Below are 18,450 nucleotides of genomic sequence, written 5' to 3'. Positions count from 1 at the left end.
TCATGAAGATCCACTGGTGACCTATGCATATAAGCAAACAAGGGCACCTATGTGTATGTTTATGATAAAACTGTAATTCTACAACAGACTGAATTACTTTACCTTTGAAAGGAAGGAGCAAGAAAAAGTAAAAAATATAGATGGAGTATATTTCTCTGAGAAGAGAAATTCCTTCAACCTGCTCTAATGCTGAATATCTTCCCTAAATATTTAAATTTGGTTGGCAAGGAGACAGCATGCTACATGCCTAGAGTAGAAGTAGTGTATATTCACAGGATTTTGCACCAATCACTGAATCCAGGGAAGATCACTATGACTGCAACCTATGCGGGCAGACAACCTTAAGTGTTTAGTGTCAAGACTTCCTTGGATACAATGTTTTCTTGTTTAAAATGACAGTTTAATTTCCCTGGCCAAATAATCCCTAATTATTAAGTATTTCAAAGGCTTTGTCATAACATTCCTTGGTTATAATGTTTAACTGGTTAATAGTGTTTGATCTGTGAAAGTCTATGAAAATTAGTTCAGTTATATCTTTACATCACCTGACATGCTGAAGCCCGATAAATGATGGTGGTCATTTAGATAACAAAAGAACATAGCAACAAAAGCATGATAATCACATGTTGTTAATAACTGGTAAATAAAAAAGGCCTAACAAAGGTGCCTGTAACAAAGGCATGATAATCATGCCTCATAATTGCAAGTCTGGAATCATAAGTTGCTGGTTCAGTGCAATTAAGGGATGAAAGGATTGGTTTTATTCTTGGTATTTTTGTTTAATAAATAATTTAGATACGTCCTTTGCTATTATTATAAAACAGTAAGTTGCCTAACTGAGTACAGGTTATAAATAAAATGCACATAACTATTGACGATACAAGTGAGTACAAGTTAATAAAATGCACATAACTATTGACGATACAAGTGAGTACAAGTTAATAAAATGCACATAACTATTGACGATACAAGTGAGTACAAGTTAATAAAATAAACATAACTATTGACGATACAAGTGAGTACAAGTTAATAAAATAAACATAACTATTGACGATACAAGTGAGTACAAGTTAATAAAATAAACATAACTATTGACAATTTTTTTTCTCCATTCAAATATATAAAGACTAATTAAATAGTCCTTAAGTTATTGAACAAAGACCTTATCATAAAAGTCATTTTTATGACTTAACTGCCAGAAAAGGCAAATACATTTTATACCAAATACAAATAGATTCACCGTATGTTACCTTTCTTGTCATGATAGTTTAAAAAAAAATAACAAATGCAATCTGTTTAGTAGAGATACTCACCCCAATATAATCAATGGTAAGATTGTAATACTTCTTGGCTGCTAAAATCCACTTGACAATGTAGGTTGCCGTTCTGTCTGGATAAGTATATGGTGATTTAGAAGTACCATTTCCAACCCATCCGGACATTACCCATGGCAGACCATACAGTTTGATGTCAGGATTCCTCTGAATGTATTAGAAAATAATATGTTATTGGTTAACAGCACTTGCTAAGAAACTCTGAGGGAACTTCAGTATTATTTGATTAGGTACAATGAATATAACCTTCTTGGGAACTGATTTAGTGCACTGATATATAACATTCTTGGGAACTTCGGTGTTAGTGATTCAGTAGTAAAGACCCTTCTTGGGGACTTCAGTGTTACTGATTAAGTACAGTGCTATAGACCCTTCTTGGGAACTTCAGCGTTACTGATTAAGTACAGTGCTATAGACCCTTCTTGGGAACTTCAGTGTTAATTATTAAAAACTGTCATATCAGTATAATACTGATGCTGTGATTTCTTTACAAGTGATCTTAAAATTTCTGCTCATCCTTGAGTGGATATCTGATAGCTACAATGTCGGAATTTTAAGTTCACTAACCATGGAACTCACTTTTCCATAATGATCCCTGTCTATCATACTAAACCTTGTATGTATGTAGAATGCATTTTTAATAAAAATTTTATTTTTTTGCTATTGTTGATCACATCTTCAAGTTAGTATGACAAACCACTCATTAATGTTAGTCAACTGAAACGAGTTGACTTAACACACTACCATGGCTGCTAGCTCTTACACAGGTATGATTTGCAGGGATTGTCCTGAGCTTTGCCAATGTCGCAAATTGCGATTATTTTTTCCTTATTGGCAACAAAATATACCATCTGGCGATTTTTTGGGCAACAACCTTTTTGGCTTTTAATTTGTACATACAATCATGGATTTGGAGTGGAGACATTCAAAGGGACCACGAGACGAAGTCACAAACTTGGATGCACAATGCAATGGAATCTGTTACATAATCAAATCCTTTGTTCGTATTGATAAACCCATCTTTACAGTGCATTGTTACATCATAATCCGCTTATGTTGACATCTGGCCTGAGAACTATATGCTGTGATACACTCAGTCATGCTACCAGACTATACATACCTCTGAAGACGTGAACAGAAACAGCTACAATTAATTGAATGATGGATAATCCATCTGGGTTTTTTTTTTTTTAAATCTACCAATAAAATAGTCTTGCTGAGACTTCAGGGAAATCTGATTACCTTTGAAGTACCGATTGTTGTGTATAAATACAAAGCAAATGGAAAAAGTCTTAATCAGAATTATATACTGTCAACAGTGCAACTTTATCGTGGGTGAACAAAAGTTTACTGCTGCATGTTCATCGTCTCATCCTAAGAGTAAGTTAACAAAATTAACAGCATTTGGATTTAGTGCAAATTCATCAGACAAGACAGTCACTGAACCTGATGTTATAACTGGCAGTCCAACATCATCTACATGTAGTGATGGTAGTAATGCTTCAAGTTCAACATCACATCATGATGAACGGGTCAAAAGTTCCTGAAAATTTCTCCACAGCTGGAAACTCGTGTATTCATGGGTAAGAACTGATACAAAGTTAAAGCAGATGTTCTGTGATATATGAATCAAGGCACAAGTCGTCAATTCATTTACAATTGGTTGTGATATTTTGAAGGAGTGTGTCACCAAACAACTCCAGGCAGGGTAAGTTAATTTTGCTCATTGATCTTTAACTTTTGCCATCAATCCCGTGTTACAACTCCAGAGACTTAAACAACGCAACAAGAAATAACAAAACAAGTTTTGCATAATTGAAAATAATTTCTCAGAATACAGGAGTGAAAGAATTAAATTAACTTATAGCATGGTCAATGAATTCCTATTTTCTGAATGTCCTTTCAATTCCAATAGTTCTAAGAAATCCGAATACGTTCCAAAGAAAAAGCTCCTTCTGTGTTGAAGTTTCATATGTACAGAAAGATTTCCAAAGAATTCAAATAGTCGTTGAATAAATTTAGTTAATATCATACAGTTATTCAAGCTTGTCATGCAAAAAATAAATCGTTTCAAAAACCAAGTTGGGAGATTGAATCAGAATACACACAGATTGGGACCTACCATCAGGAAGGTTTTTGCGGCATTATTTAAGCATTGTTTTCACTAAATATACACCAATTTTTCAGGTCCAATACACATGAAATTTTCAAAGGACATGCCATTTCTCCATGTGGAGTGCATTATCCCCCCCCCCATTTCATATTCTGGTCAGCTATGCTCAAACTGCACAACAGCTAAAGGTTAGACTCAAGCCTCTTTGACATACTTCAAAGAAACCTCCTGTTCTACACCGAGTGAAAGCATTAGCAATTGATTGACAAATAAACAATGCTCTTTTTTGTTATAACTACCAATGCCTAAAATGGGTGTGAATTTATGTTAACAGTTCAAATTACCATACATGTGATAACTATTTCCCACTTTTTATCCCACCTTATTTCCTTATTGTTAACTCATATATGCATATAACACTGTTTACTAAACAACATATTTATTCCAAATTAGTGTTTTCGGGACAGATATGCTCTGTATGTTTCTTCTTTTAATTTAATGATGGTAATTAATGCTTATATACACGGTACATTAATGCCAGGTGTCGACTCATGTAAGTTTCATTTGTGGGAATGGATTTCCTAGTTTGCTTGTCAAGAAAAAAATCTACAGCATTGAGTGATCATTCTTGGGATTTAGGAAGCAATTCACTACAAGCAAAGCGTGTAAAGTACAGCAAAAATAAATTTCTGAACTCCTGGTTGATGGCAATGTACTTTGTCAGGCTAGCCACAAAGTGGGGGTAGCATTTAATTCCTGAATGCCATGAAATCGATGGTCGCATTATACGTCAGTTATCTTACATTGCAAAGTACGATCATAGGGTTTAAGTATTAAAATGTCATTAACTAAAGTTCCTTACAAAACTGTTATTTGGAAAATAATATACATAATATAGATTTGCTTCATACCTGATGTTTCTATTTAAAAAAATGAGAGATAGACTGTAGATATCAGGAAAGTAGATATTTTACATTTTTGATAATGCATTTATTTCAGGTGATAACAGTCATACCTATGCACTAATGGTGATGCGGGATGCAAAGACCATGGAAGTAGTGCAAAACAGTCATGTAATGAATTATTTTGTAACATTATGGCTGTATTGCTTGTTCTCAATAAAGTAAAAATTATCCCATCTTTTTCAATTTTCATTGCCTATTACGTTAATAGACTTGGAAAAATATTCACTACTTGCTCTGGTGACTGTTTTTGAAAACTGGCGACAAAATATTGAGGTTGGAGAATTTTTTGCCGACAACTTTTTAAAAGCCAGGACCATCCCTGGATTTGCATTAAGTTTTACTTTTTTATTCTGTCCCCTTTGCTTGATTTGATACAAAAGACTTATTAATTTGATAATATATATTGCAGGTAAACTTTTTATTGATTGAAACAATGCAACCAACACTTCTGTAATTTGGAGATCAAGACAGTCTGTCCTCATGGAAACATTCATGGGTATTGCTATGATGGTCTATTGACACTTTTCACATTGGAGTACAAAAGGGCACATCCCATTTTCATGATGACCACACTGAAACCTATCCAGGAGATAAAACTGAAACAAAAATTTCACTTGACAATTGCTACCGTATATACTCACATTTATCTAAAAACAAACGACAAACAACAAAGATCCTGATCTGCTGTAGCATAGTGCACTTACTGATCAGGGTCTATTTTGTTTGTTCTGACTACTCCTAGCAAATTGCACACACCCAGACCTGTCGGCACATTATGCAATGGCAGATCTGGATCAATACATTTTGTAATTGGACTCATAAGCAAGTACATATGGGAATTTATTTCCTAAAGTAGTGCCACTAGAAAATACTACTAACATTTTAATTGATCAATGTTTCGCCACACACATCGTTACTTAAAGTGTAAATGAAAACTTTTTTTTTAAAAGAAAAAAATTAACAAAATACAAAACTTTAATGAAAAGTTATGGCTTTCTGAGATATTTAATCAAATTTCAGACACTAACTGCCAGGTTTGACAATAAAACTAGCGATATACCAAGGTTTCATTCTCCAATTTACATCGCAATTTTCTTCTTGTTCAACAAATTAGGGCTATACATTTTGGTATATTCTAGATGAAGAAGAAATGGGCTCCATATTATACAATGGTTCAGGCAGGAGTTATTGATGGAGAGGTGTAATGTGTATTCAGTACATATCACAACTCAAATAAGATAATACGTATTCAGCAGCATTCACAATATCTCACAGTAATATGTATTCAATCCGTATATTCCTGGACAAGATTAAATGTATGCACACTATACAATCATAAAATGATTTGCTGACCTTGATTTTTATTTTTATATTTAAATTGACTCTAAATGTTTTTACCAGATGTAGAAAAAAAGTTATACATTTGTGTATCTGTAATATTATTGCTTTTGATTATCAAATGGCAACAAAGTAACTTAGAATAATAACTCCGCTACTTAAAATTAAAAAAATGGCCCAAAACAAGGGCAAAGGGCTAAAGTAATAACCTTCTTGGCTTCCACCATTAACCACCATTCATACCCTCTCTCATAGTTCTCGTCACCATCATAGTAAATGTGGGTGGCCTCACTACCAACTGAAATAGAGGTAGATATGAAAGTCATTACAGTCATGAATATTAGAGATAAACTGACACTGTGATTAGTTTGCACACAACAGCAATATGAACTAAAGTATAAATCATTAAGTTACCAGCCTTACAGCAGTTACTTAAAGTTCATACAAAAGACCCGACTCTATATCCAGTTTACTATTGAAAATGAAATGCAAACATTGCATTAACAAACGTAAATCTGTATGATTCTGTGGAAGTAAATTAGTTTGCAGATTTAACAAATTTCAAAATCTAACAACTCAGCTTAAAAGTCAGTAGTCTAGAAAAGGCATTTTTATATTAAAAAAACATTTTGTCTAAAGACTTCCCCATAAACTTGCTCAATTAATTAACCATTTCTCTCATTTGTAAACTATTTTGTATGTTAGTATTTTGAAACTAATGTAAAACAAGTTAAGATATCATACAGTATTCTGACAGACTACCTGAATTTAGCATATGATATTTAGGCCCAATATTCTGGATGATACCAGGCTACCTTAACTCCACATGTACAGTAGTCCTGGCCCAGCATTCTGGATGATCCCAGACTACCTTAACTCCACATGTACAGTAGTCCTGGCCCAGCATTCTGGATGATCCCAGACTACCTTAACTCCACATGTACAGTAGTCCTGGCCCAGCATTCTGGATGATCCCAGACTACCTTAACTCCACACGTACAGTAGTCCTGGCCCAGCATTCTGGATGATCCCAGACTACCTTAACTCTACATGTACAGTAGTCCTGGCCCAGCATTCTGGATGATCCCAGACTACCGTAACTCCACATGTACAGTAGTCCTGGCCCAGCATTTTGGTAGCCCCTAGGCTACCTGAATTCAAAACATGATAGCCCAGGCCCAACATTCCTGTAGACCTTGGGGATAAGCTTCATTAGCTTTTCTTAATCTACTGACTTGATAATACACAATTCAAAGTAAATGCCAAAGTATTTTTTTTAAAATAAGAAACTATCCTTGTCTTGAGCTTGTGCCAGAGCATTTGGTAAAATGTTATACACATAAAGATACACCCATATACCAAGTAACATGACTCTGTGATCAACAGTAAGATACATAAAAAAGCTACATAAATAATGTCAGCACTGAGATCAATGGGGTGTGAATGAATATAAAGATGGATAAATGAACATTCACAAAGATGCCAAAGTATAAGCTCTATTGAATGTCTGCCAAGGCAGGCTCAAAACAAAATATGAACAAGTATCAAAAACTCACTGAATTTGTAACCATGCTCATTGTCCTTCATTCTACCACCACCAAAGTCATATGAATATACAATTATTCATACAAACAAGAGAGAAAACAATGTTATTTCTTCTTGAACTTCAGAGTTTAACATTACAAAGTACTTCTGCTTACAGGATGCAATGACTAAGTTTTGTTATTGTTGTTAGAGGGTACATTTTACACAATCTAACAAAAATTCAATCACTTACAGCCACTCTTTGCCTTGTCTTGTAAACATTTCAATGTACTGAGCATTGTGCATATGTAACTGTTCATTGGGCAAGAAATAATATATACTAACAGAAATTTCCACCGAACATTTTTGTGAAAGTTATACTCTGACAATAATGACTGGTCCATTTAGCCTTTTGTTCAAAAGAGATACTATATAAACTTGATTTATAAGTCAAGTCCTAATGTGAACTGCACATACCCAGATCTGCCAACACGTACTGCAATGGCAGATCTAGGTCTATGCAGCTTGTTAGGTGTAATCAGTAGAACAAACAACACAGATAATGATCTACTGGTGCATTATGCAATGTCAGATCAGGGTTAATGTTGTTTGCAGTTAAACATGATCTATTAGCTAGTAAAGATGGTACTAAGGCCTAATCCAGTAAACAGGGCCTAATCCAGTAAACAGGGCCTAATCCAGTAAATAGGGCCTAATCCAATGAAGGAAAAGCATTAGTAGTGTGCGTGAATGATGAATGCTGGGTGGTGTGCACAAGATAAAATGAATTCAAATCAGTATTAATTTTTTAATTGGTGTCGGTCCTCATGACTATTTTGGTTAAAGGTCAAATGAACATGTCAATCTTGCATAGCTTTACACAGAATCAAAGACTGTCATAATACAAAGAGTTGCACTCCCTACCTGACTCTTCTATTGATTTTGGGTATAAACTGGTACCCCGGATTATGCAAGGGCTGATATTCTTGACAAATCAATAGTGACTGTGTTGTTGGCTAGATTTGAGACTTTATTTAATAGAAATCATTTTATATTTTGTGCAAGTGACCAGTTGATGAACAAGTGACCAGTTGATTAATTCAGTAATAAATAATTTTATTTTTCACATTTACGTTTAGTGCTGTTTGTGATGTATTTGTCTAACTCAGTGGCTGGTGAATTACACACGCAATGCGCATTCTCTATCCATTATTCAAGATAACAGAAAAGAAAGGGCTTTTATTAAATTTAAATTTTGTTTACTCATTGCAAATTAAGATGGAATTTTATGTTTTTCTCTCTTGGAGATTAGCACAATGACTCCAAATCTAATGTGCCCTAACCCACCTTTTTTTTAACCTTCTAGTGACTAAAAACCAAACTGTTGTTGCAACTGCTAAATAATAAATCACTAAAAGCTCATCAAAAAGATACAAATTATTTGCAATGAAATATAAACATATATGATGATATTCATTGTTAATAGCTTTCGTAATCAAAAGGTTAGATTTAAGTGAACTGATATGAAAGTGGCATGTATGATTCCCCTAGTGTAATGATATCAGTTGTATGCAGAGTTGTTGTTACTGAAAAGAAAAAGGCTCAGAGGTTGCTGGGTTATTGCCCAAAGAAATTATTTTGGAAATTGTCTATTAGACACATTAGGGGAGACCAATGGTTATTAAATTGGTAAGTTTTGCACTGCAGGTGAATCATATATCAGTCAAATGTTATACTACAATATTTCTACACTGTGTTTGAGATTTGAGTATAATATATCACAATATTGTGTTATTTAAAGGGCAAGGTTCAAACACAACATGACACGAGGTAGCAATATTTCCCAATCTCTGAAACGTTCATTGCTAAATACTGGATAATAAATGGGCCCTTTTTGGGATAAGAATGTGCAGAATGCCTAATCTAAATTAATTCCAAAATAAACTCATTCTGTGTCCTTAATTGCAAATAAAGCCAAACCCTAACCTTGATTTTCACTTTTTGCAACAGAACCTTGGTCTGGGTCATAATCTTGTGTGTATTTTGGACTATATTGATAGACTGGAAAGGGAAGTAACTCTTGTGGTAATTCTCATTTTACTTTAGTGCATGAAACCAGAACCCCTTGTTTTGGAATTGCAGCTCTAAATGGAAAATTATCGTGCCTGTCAGTTGATCAGATACCAAAAGAGAATTTATATCTTTTAATGCATCCAAGAAGTTTTATCGCATCACAGAATATATTTTGTTCAATTAAAGCACTGAAATTCTGCATCTACCACAAAACAACATACTTCCGCTTTGTGAACCTCCTCCTATCTCCACTTTCAATATCTGCAGTGCAGCCCCAAAGTTGGGCTGAAACAGAAGAGTACAACATTGAAAAGAGATGTAGTATTTAGTGTTTCCTCTAGGTGTGCAAGATTGAGTCAAAATCCCCTTGGAGTAAACAACAAACGTAGGTGTCAGAGCTGGGGCCAAATTAAAAATCTGGGGCTCTCTGATGCACCAACGAGGGTAAAAGGAAATACTGGTATGCTGTTAAGATTATTTTACTATTACCAACAAAGTGCATTAGAATGATATAGGAAAAAATCTGAAGGTTTCTAGCAATAATTTAATAAAAATAGCCAAAGAAATCATACATATCACTGACTCCTTGTCAACATAAATATAAACACAGTGTAAGACCAGATATCTGATGGAATACAATCTAGCTACTAGGCTTCACAAACCGTGTACAGTATTCATTCCCCACAACAAACAATTTCGATCTATAAGAATTGTCAATGTAATGAAGCATCTGTCATAATGATGTATTCTCTTTAAGTGAATCCTGAGGTCCAATGTGGACATCAAAGAATACGTAAAAGTAATGTTCATTAAAGAAAAGTTTTAATGCACCAATCTGAACCTTTTCTCTTACCTTAAAGAGATAATCCAGGATTTCATTTCGCTGCTGTTCTGGGTAGCCTGGCAATAGCTTTGACGTAGCCTAGTCAAGAAATATTAAAAAATTAGATTTAAAAAAATAAAAATAAAAAAGATGATTTTTTTTCCATATGAGATATAGATTATTTTATTGCTAAGACATCATTTTACTTGCTTTAACAATTGCAGCCAACTGCTGCATATGACCCCAAGCTTGCAGCCAATTAGCAATCTACACAGCATGATCCATCCATATACAAAGTAACATGACTCTTTGACAGTGGACGACATATCCAATGTCTCAGATGCCTGGGACTGGTAAATTGGATTATAAAGCTTGCTATAAATTTTAAGGTAACACCTGCTGGACATTTTTCCATAATTATCACTGACATGCGTAGGACAATGCTGATCCCACCTAATTACTTTCATGGTATCATAATACCAGACATAAAATATGGCATCACATACATGTCTTGCTTAGCACACTGTGGACTAAGGCAACAAATCACTTGGTTGTATGACAAAGCTGTGAGCCAACTGAAGTGTCAAACTGTCCTCTGGCATTAACTTATGTTTATTTGATCTTTAAACCTATACTATTTGATCAATAGCCAATGAAGAATTTACAGAAAAAATAGACATAATAATTGGGAAGTTAACATTGCATGAAACTGTCAAATATACTCAAATATTTATGATAAGATCAACTATTGGTCCATGGGTGCTGTTTGTGTTTCATTCAACTTCCTAAAAGTTACATTACACATGTAGTTTTTTTTTGCAACACGCAACAATTTGTCAGTCTTCATTGAATCAAGGTGACACACTAGACTTAATCTTCTTCAAATTTTTTCAAACAAATAGGTCAGTCTGAAAGACCTTTGGGGCATGTCAGTCACTGGCACATATAGTTCTATTTGCAGCTCTGTGAAAAAAAATTCGTTCTGCAGAACATTTCTGGATTTCATTTTCAACTATAGTTTGTTTCCATTTAATGTGTGAATGGTTAAGATGGGCTTATTTATGTTCATAAACTAAGGTTGTGTGTGACTATCTACAAAGAGTTGCTATTACTTACAGACTGTGCTGCCGTTTATGCTTGCAAATAAGTGAAGTCCAACTACAAACATAGACCCTGCTCCGCAACTGAATAATATGTTGGTAGACTAGGGTCTACAGTGTTCCACATAGGATGCAAAGGCAGGGGACAATGTATCACTCACCTTCCAGATTGGAGGACACATGACATTTTAGAGGGACATAAGAAACAGCGGTACATAATGAACAAATAGTGTTAAAAAGAGACATAATCTTAGTTGCATTAACACAATAACTTTGTTGCCTGAATTGTCCTATTTTTCTTGGACATGTACATTATCGCAATAAACGTTTTATCATCTGCTCATGCAACTCATGAAAACATTAATATACTTGAATATATGGTTAACCTGAAACCAGCTGCACCAGGGAATCTTCCATTATGTGTGTTTTGGATTTTTACCATAGCTTTAACAATTTTAGTCATATTGCTACAATGTCTGCTGTGTGACAGTTTATTGTGATGTCTAGCAATATGGCATGATGTCACACCCAGTCACATCATCCTGACACCAGGCCAAGCAGTCCTAACACTAACCTTTTAATGTTGAGCACCAAGCAAAGCAGCTGCTGGTACCATTTTTATAAGTCTTTAGTATGACTCTGCCTGGACTTTTAACCCACGACCTCCTGCATCCGACACAGATGCTCTAATTATTAAGGCCACCAGAGGGGTCTCCATTACATATCCTGCTCCCATTTAAATTTAGGGTACACTTGTTATCTACCAGCAGTTATAATAGTAAATATCTTTGTTTTCTAAACTACTTTTCTTTTCAAATTAATAAATTATTAATTAAAGGACAAATTGTGTAATTCCATAGATTTATTCTTTTAAACCCAAAATAAATTAGGTCTTCCTTGCCATAGGGGTGGCTTTAACATCGAAAATATGTTACACTAACAGATGTATAATTAAAAAAACACTTAACACTGCTGACTACTGCAAACATTAAATGTTACATAGTTTTAAAATGTAAATTCATTGCCAACTTAGTTTTGAACATCTTTTGCTACCTTGGCCATTTCTAGCATGAACATGAAGGTAGGTGAACATCTGCTAAAGAAAAGCCGTATGCACAAAGGGTGATGATTTAAGGCACATAGGAAAAATAATTGTGGGAAACTGGCAACACATGGTTTATGTTATTTGTTCTACTGGTTACTAATAAAAATCTACATAGGCCAAAATCTGCTAGCACATTGTGTCAGCATAGATCTGGGTAAGTGCAATTTGCAGCTGGACTCTTCCAAGTATGTATAGTAAAAGAGAGATGAAAGGAGCCGTGGAAAGTCTTCACAATTTCTTTACTGATGAATCATTTTATGTTGGTTCTTAAAAATTGTAGGAAACATGAACTCAATGAAAATTTTATACACTGACACATCCCCAACCACTTCAAACATGGAGAACAATGAAACCTGGTTTTAAGATGGAATAAACCATATGATAGATAACAAACAAATCAACCACATTTTTTGAAGTACAAAACTTATCTTCTTCCTTGCACTTTAAGGTAGTTTATAAAATCTGCAAATGTCATAATTCAATAAACTGAATGCTGGTCAATAGATTAAAATGTTATGTAAATGTGATCAAAATTATCCGTGATTAAATCCAAATTAAGGCTGAGAGAAATCTGAAATCTTCCAAACATTCACAGAGATGCTACAAACCAACTGTTAAGTAAGAAGCATTAATAGGAACTTTAACACAAACATCTGACACCTAAATAATAGCCATTGTAAATAAGAGACTGTAAGTCTCTAAACTGTACTCTAGTCAAATCTAAAAAAGAGTAAGTTTGGATAAAAGAAGTAAATGTTAAATGGAATACTGGATATGACCCACCAAAGAAATCTGTTATTTTTCTACTCAAAATCTGTCAATAGAAATATATCCCTCTTATAAGTTAGACTCTGAAATCTAAAAAATTGCAATTCTTTTTAAAATGCATGAAAATAACATGCAAACAATCTTACCCCTCCTCCACTTAATGCACCAATGCCATCAAATGTTCTGCCAAGTCCAGATGTGTCATCAAAAACATAGACATCTTGTGATGAGGTCATCCTCATCAGTGCAAAAACATAAGTACTCAGGATGAAGTACTTGTTAACTCTTTTGGCTGACATTGTGTTTTTCCTGTTTTCAAAATCTATGCTGCTGGAATAAAACCAGAATGGGAAATACATGGTTTATAACATAAAACGCATTTGGATCTAATCTATTAGAATTTAAGATAAAAACTATAAACAGCAGATTACGTATTGTGTGCTTGAATAAATCTCACCACCACCTACATCCCCCAAAAATGTGGTACCAGTTCTAAAAAAAATATTTTTTGACACAGTCCCTGGGCTGGTGACTTAAATAAACTCACCACACATGAATGAATTCCATAAGCCCATACAACAATTTCCACATGCCCAAAATTTCCTTTTCTAGTATTGTTACACAACATTGCAACAGCTACAATTTGAATATAAATTCAATAGGGTTCAAAGGTAATGCAAGTTTCATTTGTGTTCGTCAGTACACTCACTATGGACTGGATGGTCTAACTTCTCTGCTGGATTCTCTTAGTGAATTCTGGTCATAACCGAGTTAAGGTGTGTTGATGTCTTGTCGTATTTGCTAAGAACTAATAGCCCCCCCCCCCATTTCTTTTTGGTCCTGCGTGCTCACAAACTAAAACTCTGTCAACCAAGAGTTCTGAAATTTATTTTTGTTGGGCTTTGCTGATAACTAATTACTTCCTAGATTGACTTAAAAGAAAAAAATGAATTACACTTGACCTCTATTCCAGCAATTAAAATAATTCTATGTATGCGGTAAAATCTGACTTCAAATAAAGTTTCTGCTGTTAACAAACTTGACAAAAGTATAATACATATGGCTTAAACATTCTCATTCAAAAGGAATAATATGTAATAACACATTTAGCATATCTGATTTACCAATAATGGGTTGTTCCAATTCCAGATCATAAATAAGCCAATCAGCACAATGGGCTCACCCAATGCAGCCTTCAAACACATCTCATTAGTTACTGTCAGGCAATTAAGTAATATGTGAAATGGTGATTTATACCTGACCTCTTTGCCCTTAATTGCTGCTATTGAAACTGACCAAAGGATAGTTTTACATCAGCTCCAATCATGACTGTATATCGTTTATACATGCTATATGTAATTGACATATACTGAAGTTGTGGTTTTTTGATAGGGTTGGGGAGGTTCTAATTCTGAAGATTACTGAAAATTGTGTTTTCTCAAAACAACCGTGTCGGGGGTTTGGGAGTACAAAATCATATTTTTAGCATGACACATTGTACTTCAATTTGATTAAAATTAGAATCTTATTTTAATGCAGGACAGTGGTGATCTGACTTCGATTGCGCAGTGTTATGGCAGGTATGTCAACATCTTGAAAATACATTTACACATTTGAATAGTGTGATCAAAGTTCCTCAGGCAAATTATATTCTTTTTTTCCAACAAGCCAGACTGTACCAGTGTTGTCCATCCCTGCCTTCCCTAGGTGGTGGCCTGACCACCTTGGATACTGCCTTGTCTTAAATTCACTTAATTTGAATACATTTAGTTTTATATATTCAAATATTAAAAACTGTATGAAAAAATTGATTACCATATTTGGGTAGTGATTGAACATGAAAAATATAAAACATATGATGGACTCCTAAATATCAAGATCAAGGCCAAATAAGGCAACTAACATAAAATGTATAGCTGAAATAATCTTGTAGTCATGACATACTGTTTTAAAATTTTTATAGAACTTTTAAACTGATACTGATATCTATAAATCTGCAAAATAATCATTAAAAGGGCATGCTGATAAAGAACTGAACTTTCGAGTAAAAGATTTATCAGAGGACGACCCTCGGTGTTCAAGCTTGGATGTTTTCTTGTATATATCAAGTTGTACCGAAATAATCTGCAGTCAGCTACCATGCTCAAAATTAAAATAAATTAAAAGTTGTAAGTAACGATACGAGCCTCGTAGTCCTACATGTAAGACCATGACGTTGATATTTATGTTGTGGTCATAGCATTAAAACAAAAACAACATGTGCTATGTCTTACCTTGTAGGACTACGAGCATCGGTGCTCAAGCTTGGATGTTTTATTGTATAAATAAAGTTGTACCGAAAGAATCTGCAGTCAGCAACTATGCACAGAATTATGCTAAATAAAACATACTAAACCTACATTCACGTAAATTAGTGTGCCCTTTTTATCTCTTACTGGACTGATTCTTGTTAATGTAACAACTATTCAGTTCGCCATGCAGGAGGTGTAACATAAACACTCTTCCTCATCACATGATACTACACTGCATTAGCGATATCGATTTCGTGCCGGTTAATAGAATGGTAGCCGCTCAAGAAAAATATACTCTGATAATCATCGCGGTGAGCTACATTATAGGGCGAGAACCAGGCAAATTTGCTCGTGGAATCCGATCGCTACACAGGTTAGATCACAGTCTGGGACAACAACTTCAAGGACTCTTTGTAAACAGTACTTGGAGTTGCTTTTATGTTGTAGCCAATAAAAAATCGTTTAACAGTCGGTTGGTGTTTTCGTGATAGGATTATAGTCTCAAACCCTTTCACCGTGTCAGCAAGTTGTATGAGAGTACAGTGATTTAAAGTTCATGGGAATGTTAAGGTTTGAGTGCTTTTCTTCAGTACGATTTCATCTATAAATCATGTAATAAAAGATTATTGGATTCTACATCGTGAATGTTGTAAGGGTGTTCGTGTGACTGTGCCACATAAGCTGCTGATATGCATAGTGGATGATATCGAGTCAAAAAAGCCCGGTACGGAATAGGCTCGGGTTTAAAAAAAAAAAGAAGCTCAGTCCAGAAATACCGGTAAAGGGTCAGAAAGAACCATGACTTGAAATGCCCGGGTTAAAATGGAACACTGTAAAATATTATTCAATAATAATAATAATAATAATTAGTCAGTTCAGTGTTTGATTTCTTTTTCAGTTTTTCAGCTAGTGTTTGTGCTTTTATTTCAGATGGTAAATATTCTAAATCGAATTCCCTGTGTCTCCGAACTATTTTTGTAAACACAGTGTGGATTTTGTATCACTCATTTCTTGCCATTAACAGAGTTCTTGATACATTATATCAACCTCTTTTGTTCCTTTTTTATGGTATAGAACACATTATATTACTCCTATTTTTTGGATGCATTTCACTTGCTCTTCTTGTATTATCTTGCATATAATTTGTTAACATATAGCGCATTATGCCTCAAGAGCATAACTCTTTCTGTTTGATTTCCTAATCTGTACTTGTGTCTCTTTCCTTTTCTTTGCTAATAACGTTTTCTCCATCTTCGTTTGTACTTTTTTCCTTTCATCACTCTTTAAGTGAACTTTACTTATTTCTTTTCTTTTGGTTGATAATTTCAATATCTTCTATGTGAATAATTATTTGTCTTTCAAATTACTTTTCGTATTTAAACGTCTTCTTAAAAGTTCAATAAAATCGTAGGTCCTTATGATACTTTCTGATCAATATATATTTAATCACGAATTGTAACTCTCTTTGTTTCGACATTTCTTTCTACCCTGCCTTTTTACGTCTTGAGATCTTCACCACAAAAACGAAGGCATGGAAGTTTAAAGAAATGTGTGCAGAATATTAGTAAGGTCCGCGTTTATTTACTAAAATAATCATGTTTATTTAGATTGAATACTATCATATAGGATTATGGGTAATGTTATATTCCTGTATTATCACTTGCATGATGCTATTATTATTATTAATACAACTATAAATCTGGAATTGTGTTAGCGATTTTGTTTCTTTTGTTGCTAATGCTAATTAAACAGTAAGTTGCAAGTAGTGGGGATACCCTAGCGACAAGGGGACTTTAATGTTAAAATAGAGGGGTTGTATCCTGGCGACAGTGGAAAATTTAACATTAGAGAAAAAAGTTTGTACCCTGGCGACAAGGGGAATTTAACATGGTGAATAAATTTTGGGACTGTTGAGCGACAAGGGGGAATTTAACATGGGGAATATATTTTGGGACCGTTGAGCGACAAGGGAAAATGGAACAGGGTCGGGACCCTATTTTAATAGGGTCCCTACCTGATGGGTCTATGGAAATGGAACAGGGGAGAGGGATATAAAACACACACACACACACACACACACACACACATGTATATATATATATATATATATATATATATATATATATATATATATATATATATATATAATGGGGTAGGCAATTGAAAGTCTATCTCTTTTCGAGAGATTGGAGTGGCCCTGAAAAGGGCCTTTGCGTTTATGTTAATGTATCCATTAACATAAGGGGCACCGCATTGGTCTTCTTCTTGTCCTTAGGCTGCGTCTCACTGTAGGACCGTAAATCAGGACTCTTTTGAGGCATCCTTGACGTTCTACGTAGACTGGTGTCTGTCCTATGGACAACTGTCCAGTTGGATCGGACATACATGGGTATGTCCATCCTGAACATCATTGACACAAGGGTGGAAGAGTGTACGTCGGTCCACATGTTGAGGCGCCGAGAACAGGTGAATCAATGCAGTGAACTGCGCTTATTTATAGATAGAGGTAGGATTGAAACGGATTGAGTTTGTTGACCAATCCAAACACGCGTTACCGAATTCAGTCAGCCCGCATCCAATCCGAAGAGAGCAGTCTGTGACGTCACGTGGTCTATATAGATTCGCTAGCGCCTGTGTGCAGTCAATCTATGCGACAGTTATTCAACATGACGGAAACTCAGAAAACGATCAATTGGGGTGCACCAGCAGTGGAGACCACCCAAGGGAACCCGGACTTACTTTCAGAAGAGGTAAATTGGGATTTTGTGGATTTTCTTACCTCGCAAGAATTTGTTCCGGAACCTTCGTCTCCTTCATTACCGCACGTGGAGAATTTTAGACAGAGACAGAAAGAAGAATTGGAGAAATTTATGAAACAGCAAAAGGAAGCGGAACAAGCTTTTCTCCTACAGCAACAACAGCAAGAAGAAGAGGTAAGAAAAAAACAACAACAACAAGAAGCAGCAAAGAAACAAGGGTGTGAAAATCAAACAGTCACGGTATTGTTAGACATTTT

The 18,450-nt window shown here is 34.8% G+C and overlaps 1 protein-coding gene across 6 annotated transcripts in view; it reads right to left on the bottom strand.

Annotated features, from left to right (window-relative positions):
• LOC149794695 (galactocerebrosidase-like) overlaps nt 1-15,855 on the bottom strand; it is a 72,944-nt gene extending 57,089 nt beyond the window's left edge. The window contains exons 1-6 of one of the 6 annotated variants that reach the window (XM_089964302.1): nt 15,543-15,855; nt 13,290-13,473; nt 10,201-10,269; nt 9,569-9,632; nt 5,960-6,048; nt 1,314-1,481 (exon numbers count right to left, since the gene is read on the bottom strand). In XM_089964302.1, the coding sequence (XP_089820428.1) occupies nt 1,314-1,481; nt 5,960-6,048; nt 9,569-9,632; nt 10,201-10,269; nt 13,290-13,442 (543 nt within the window). In that variant the 5' untranslated portion in view covers nt 13,443-13,473; nt 15,543-15,855. Of the gene's footprint in view, nt 1-1,313; nt 1,482-5,959; nt 6,049-9,568; nt 9,633-10,200; nt 10,270-13,289; nt 13,474-15,416 lie in introns of all 6 variants that reach the window. The other 5 variants (XM_089964303.1, XM_089964307.1, XM_089964306.1 and 2 more) reach the window with 5 other exon arrangements.
• Nucleotides 15,856-18,450: the final 2,595 nt, after the last annotated feature.

The sequence above is a fragment of the Sinohyriopsis cumingii genome, chromosome 7 (assembly GCF_028554795.1).
Source record: "Sinohyriopsis cumingii isolate HCF-2022 chromosome 7, ASM2855479v2, whole genome shotgun sequence".
Taxonomy (NCBI): domain Eukaryota; kingdom Metazoa; phylum Mollusca; class Bivalvia; order Unionida; family Unionidae; genus Sinohyriopsis; species Sinohyriopsis cumingii.
Note: the sequence above shows the minus strand (reverse complement) of the source record. Positions and strands in the feature narration are given on the sequence as shown.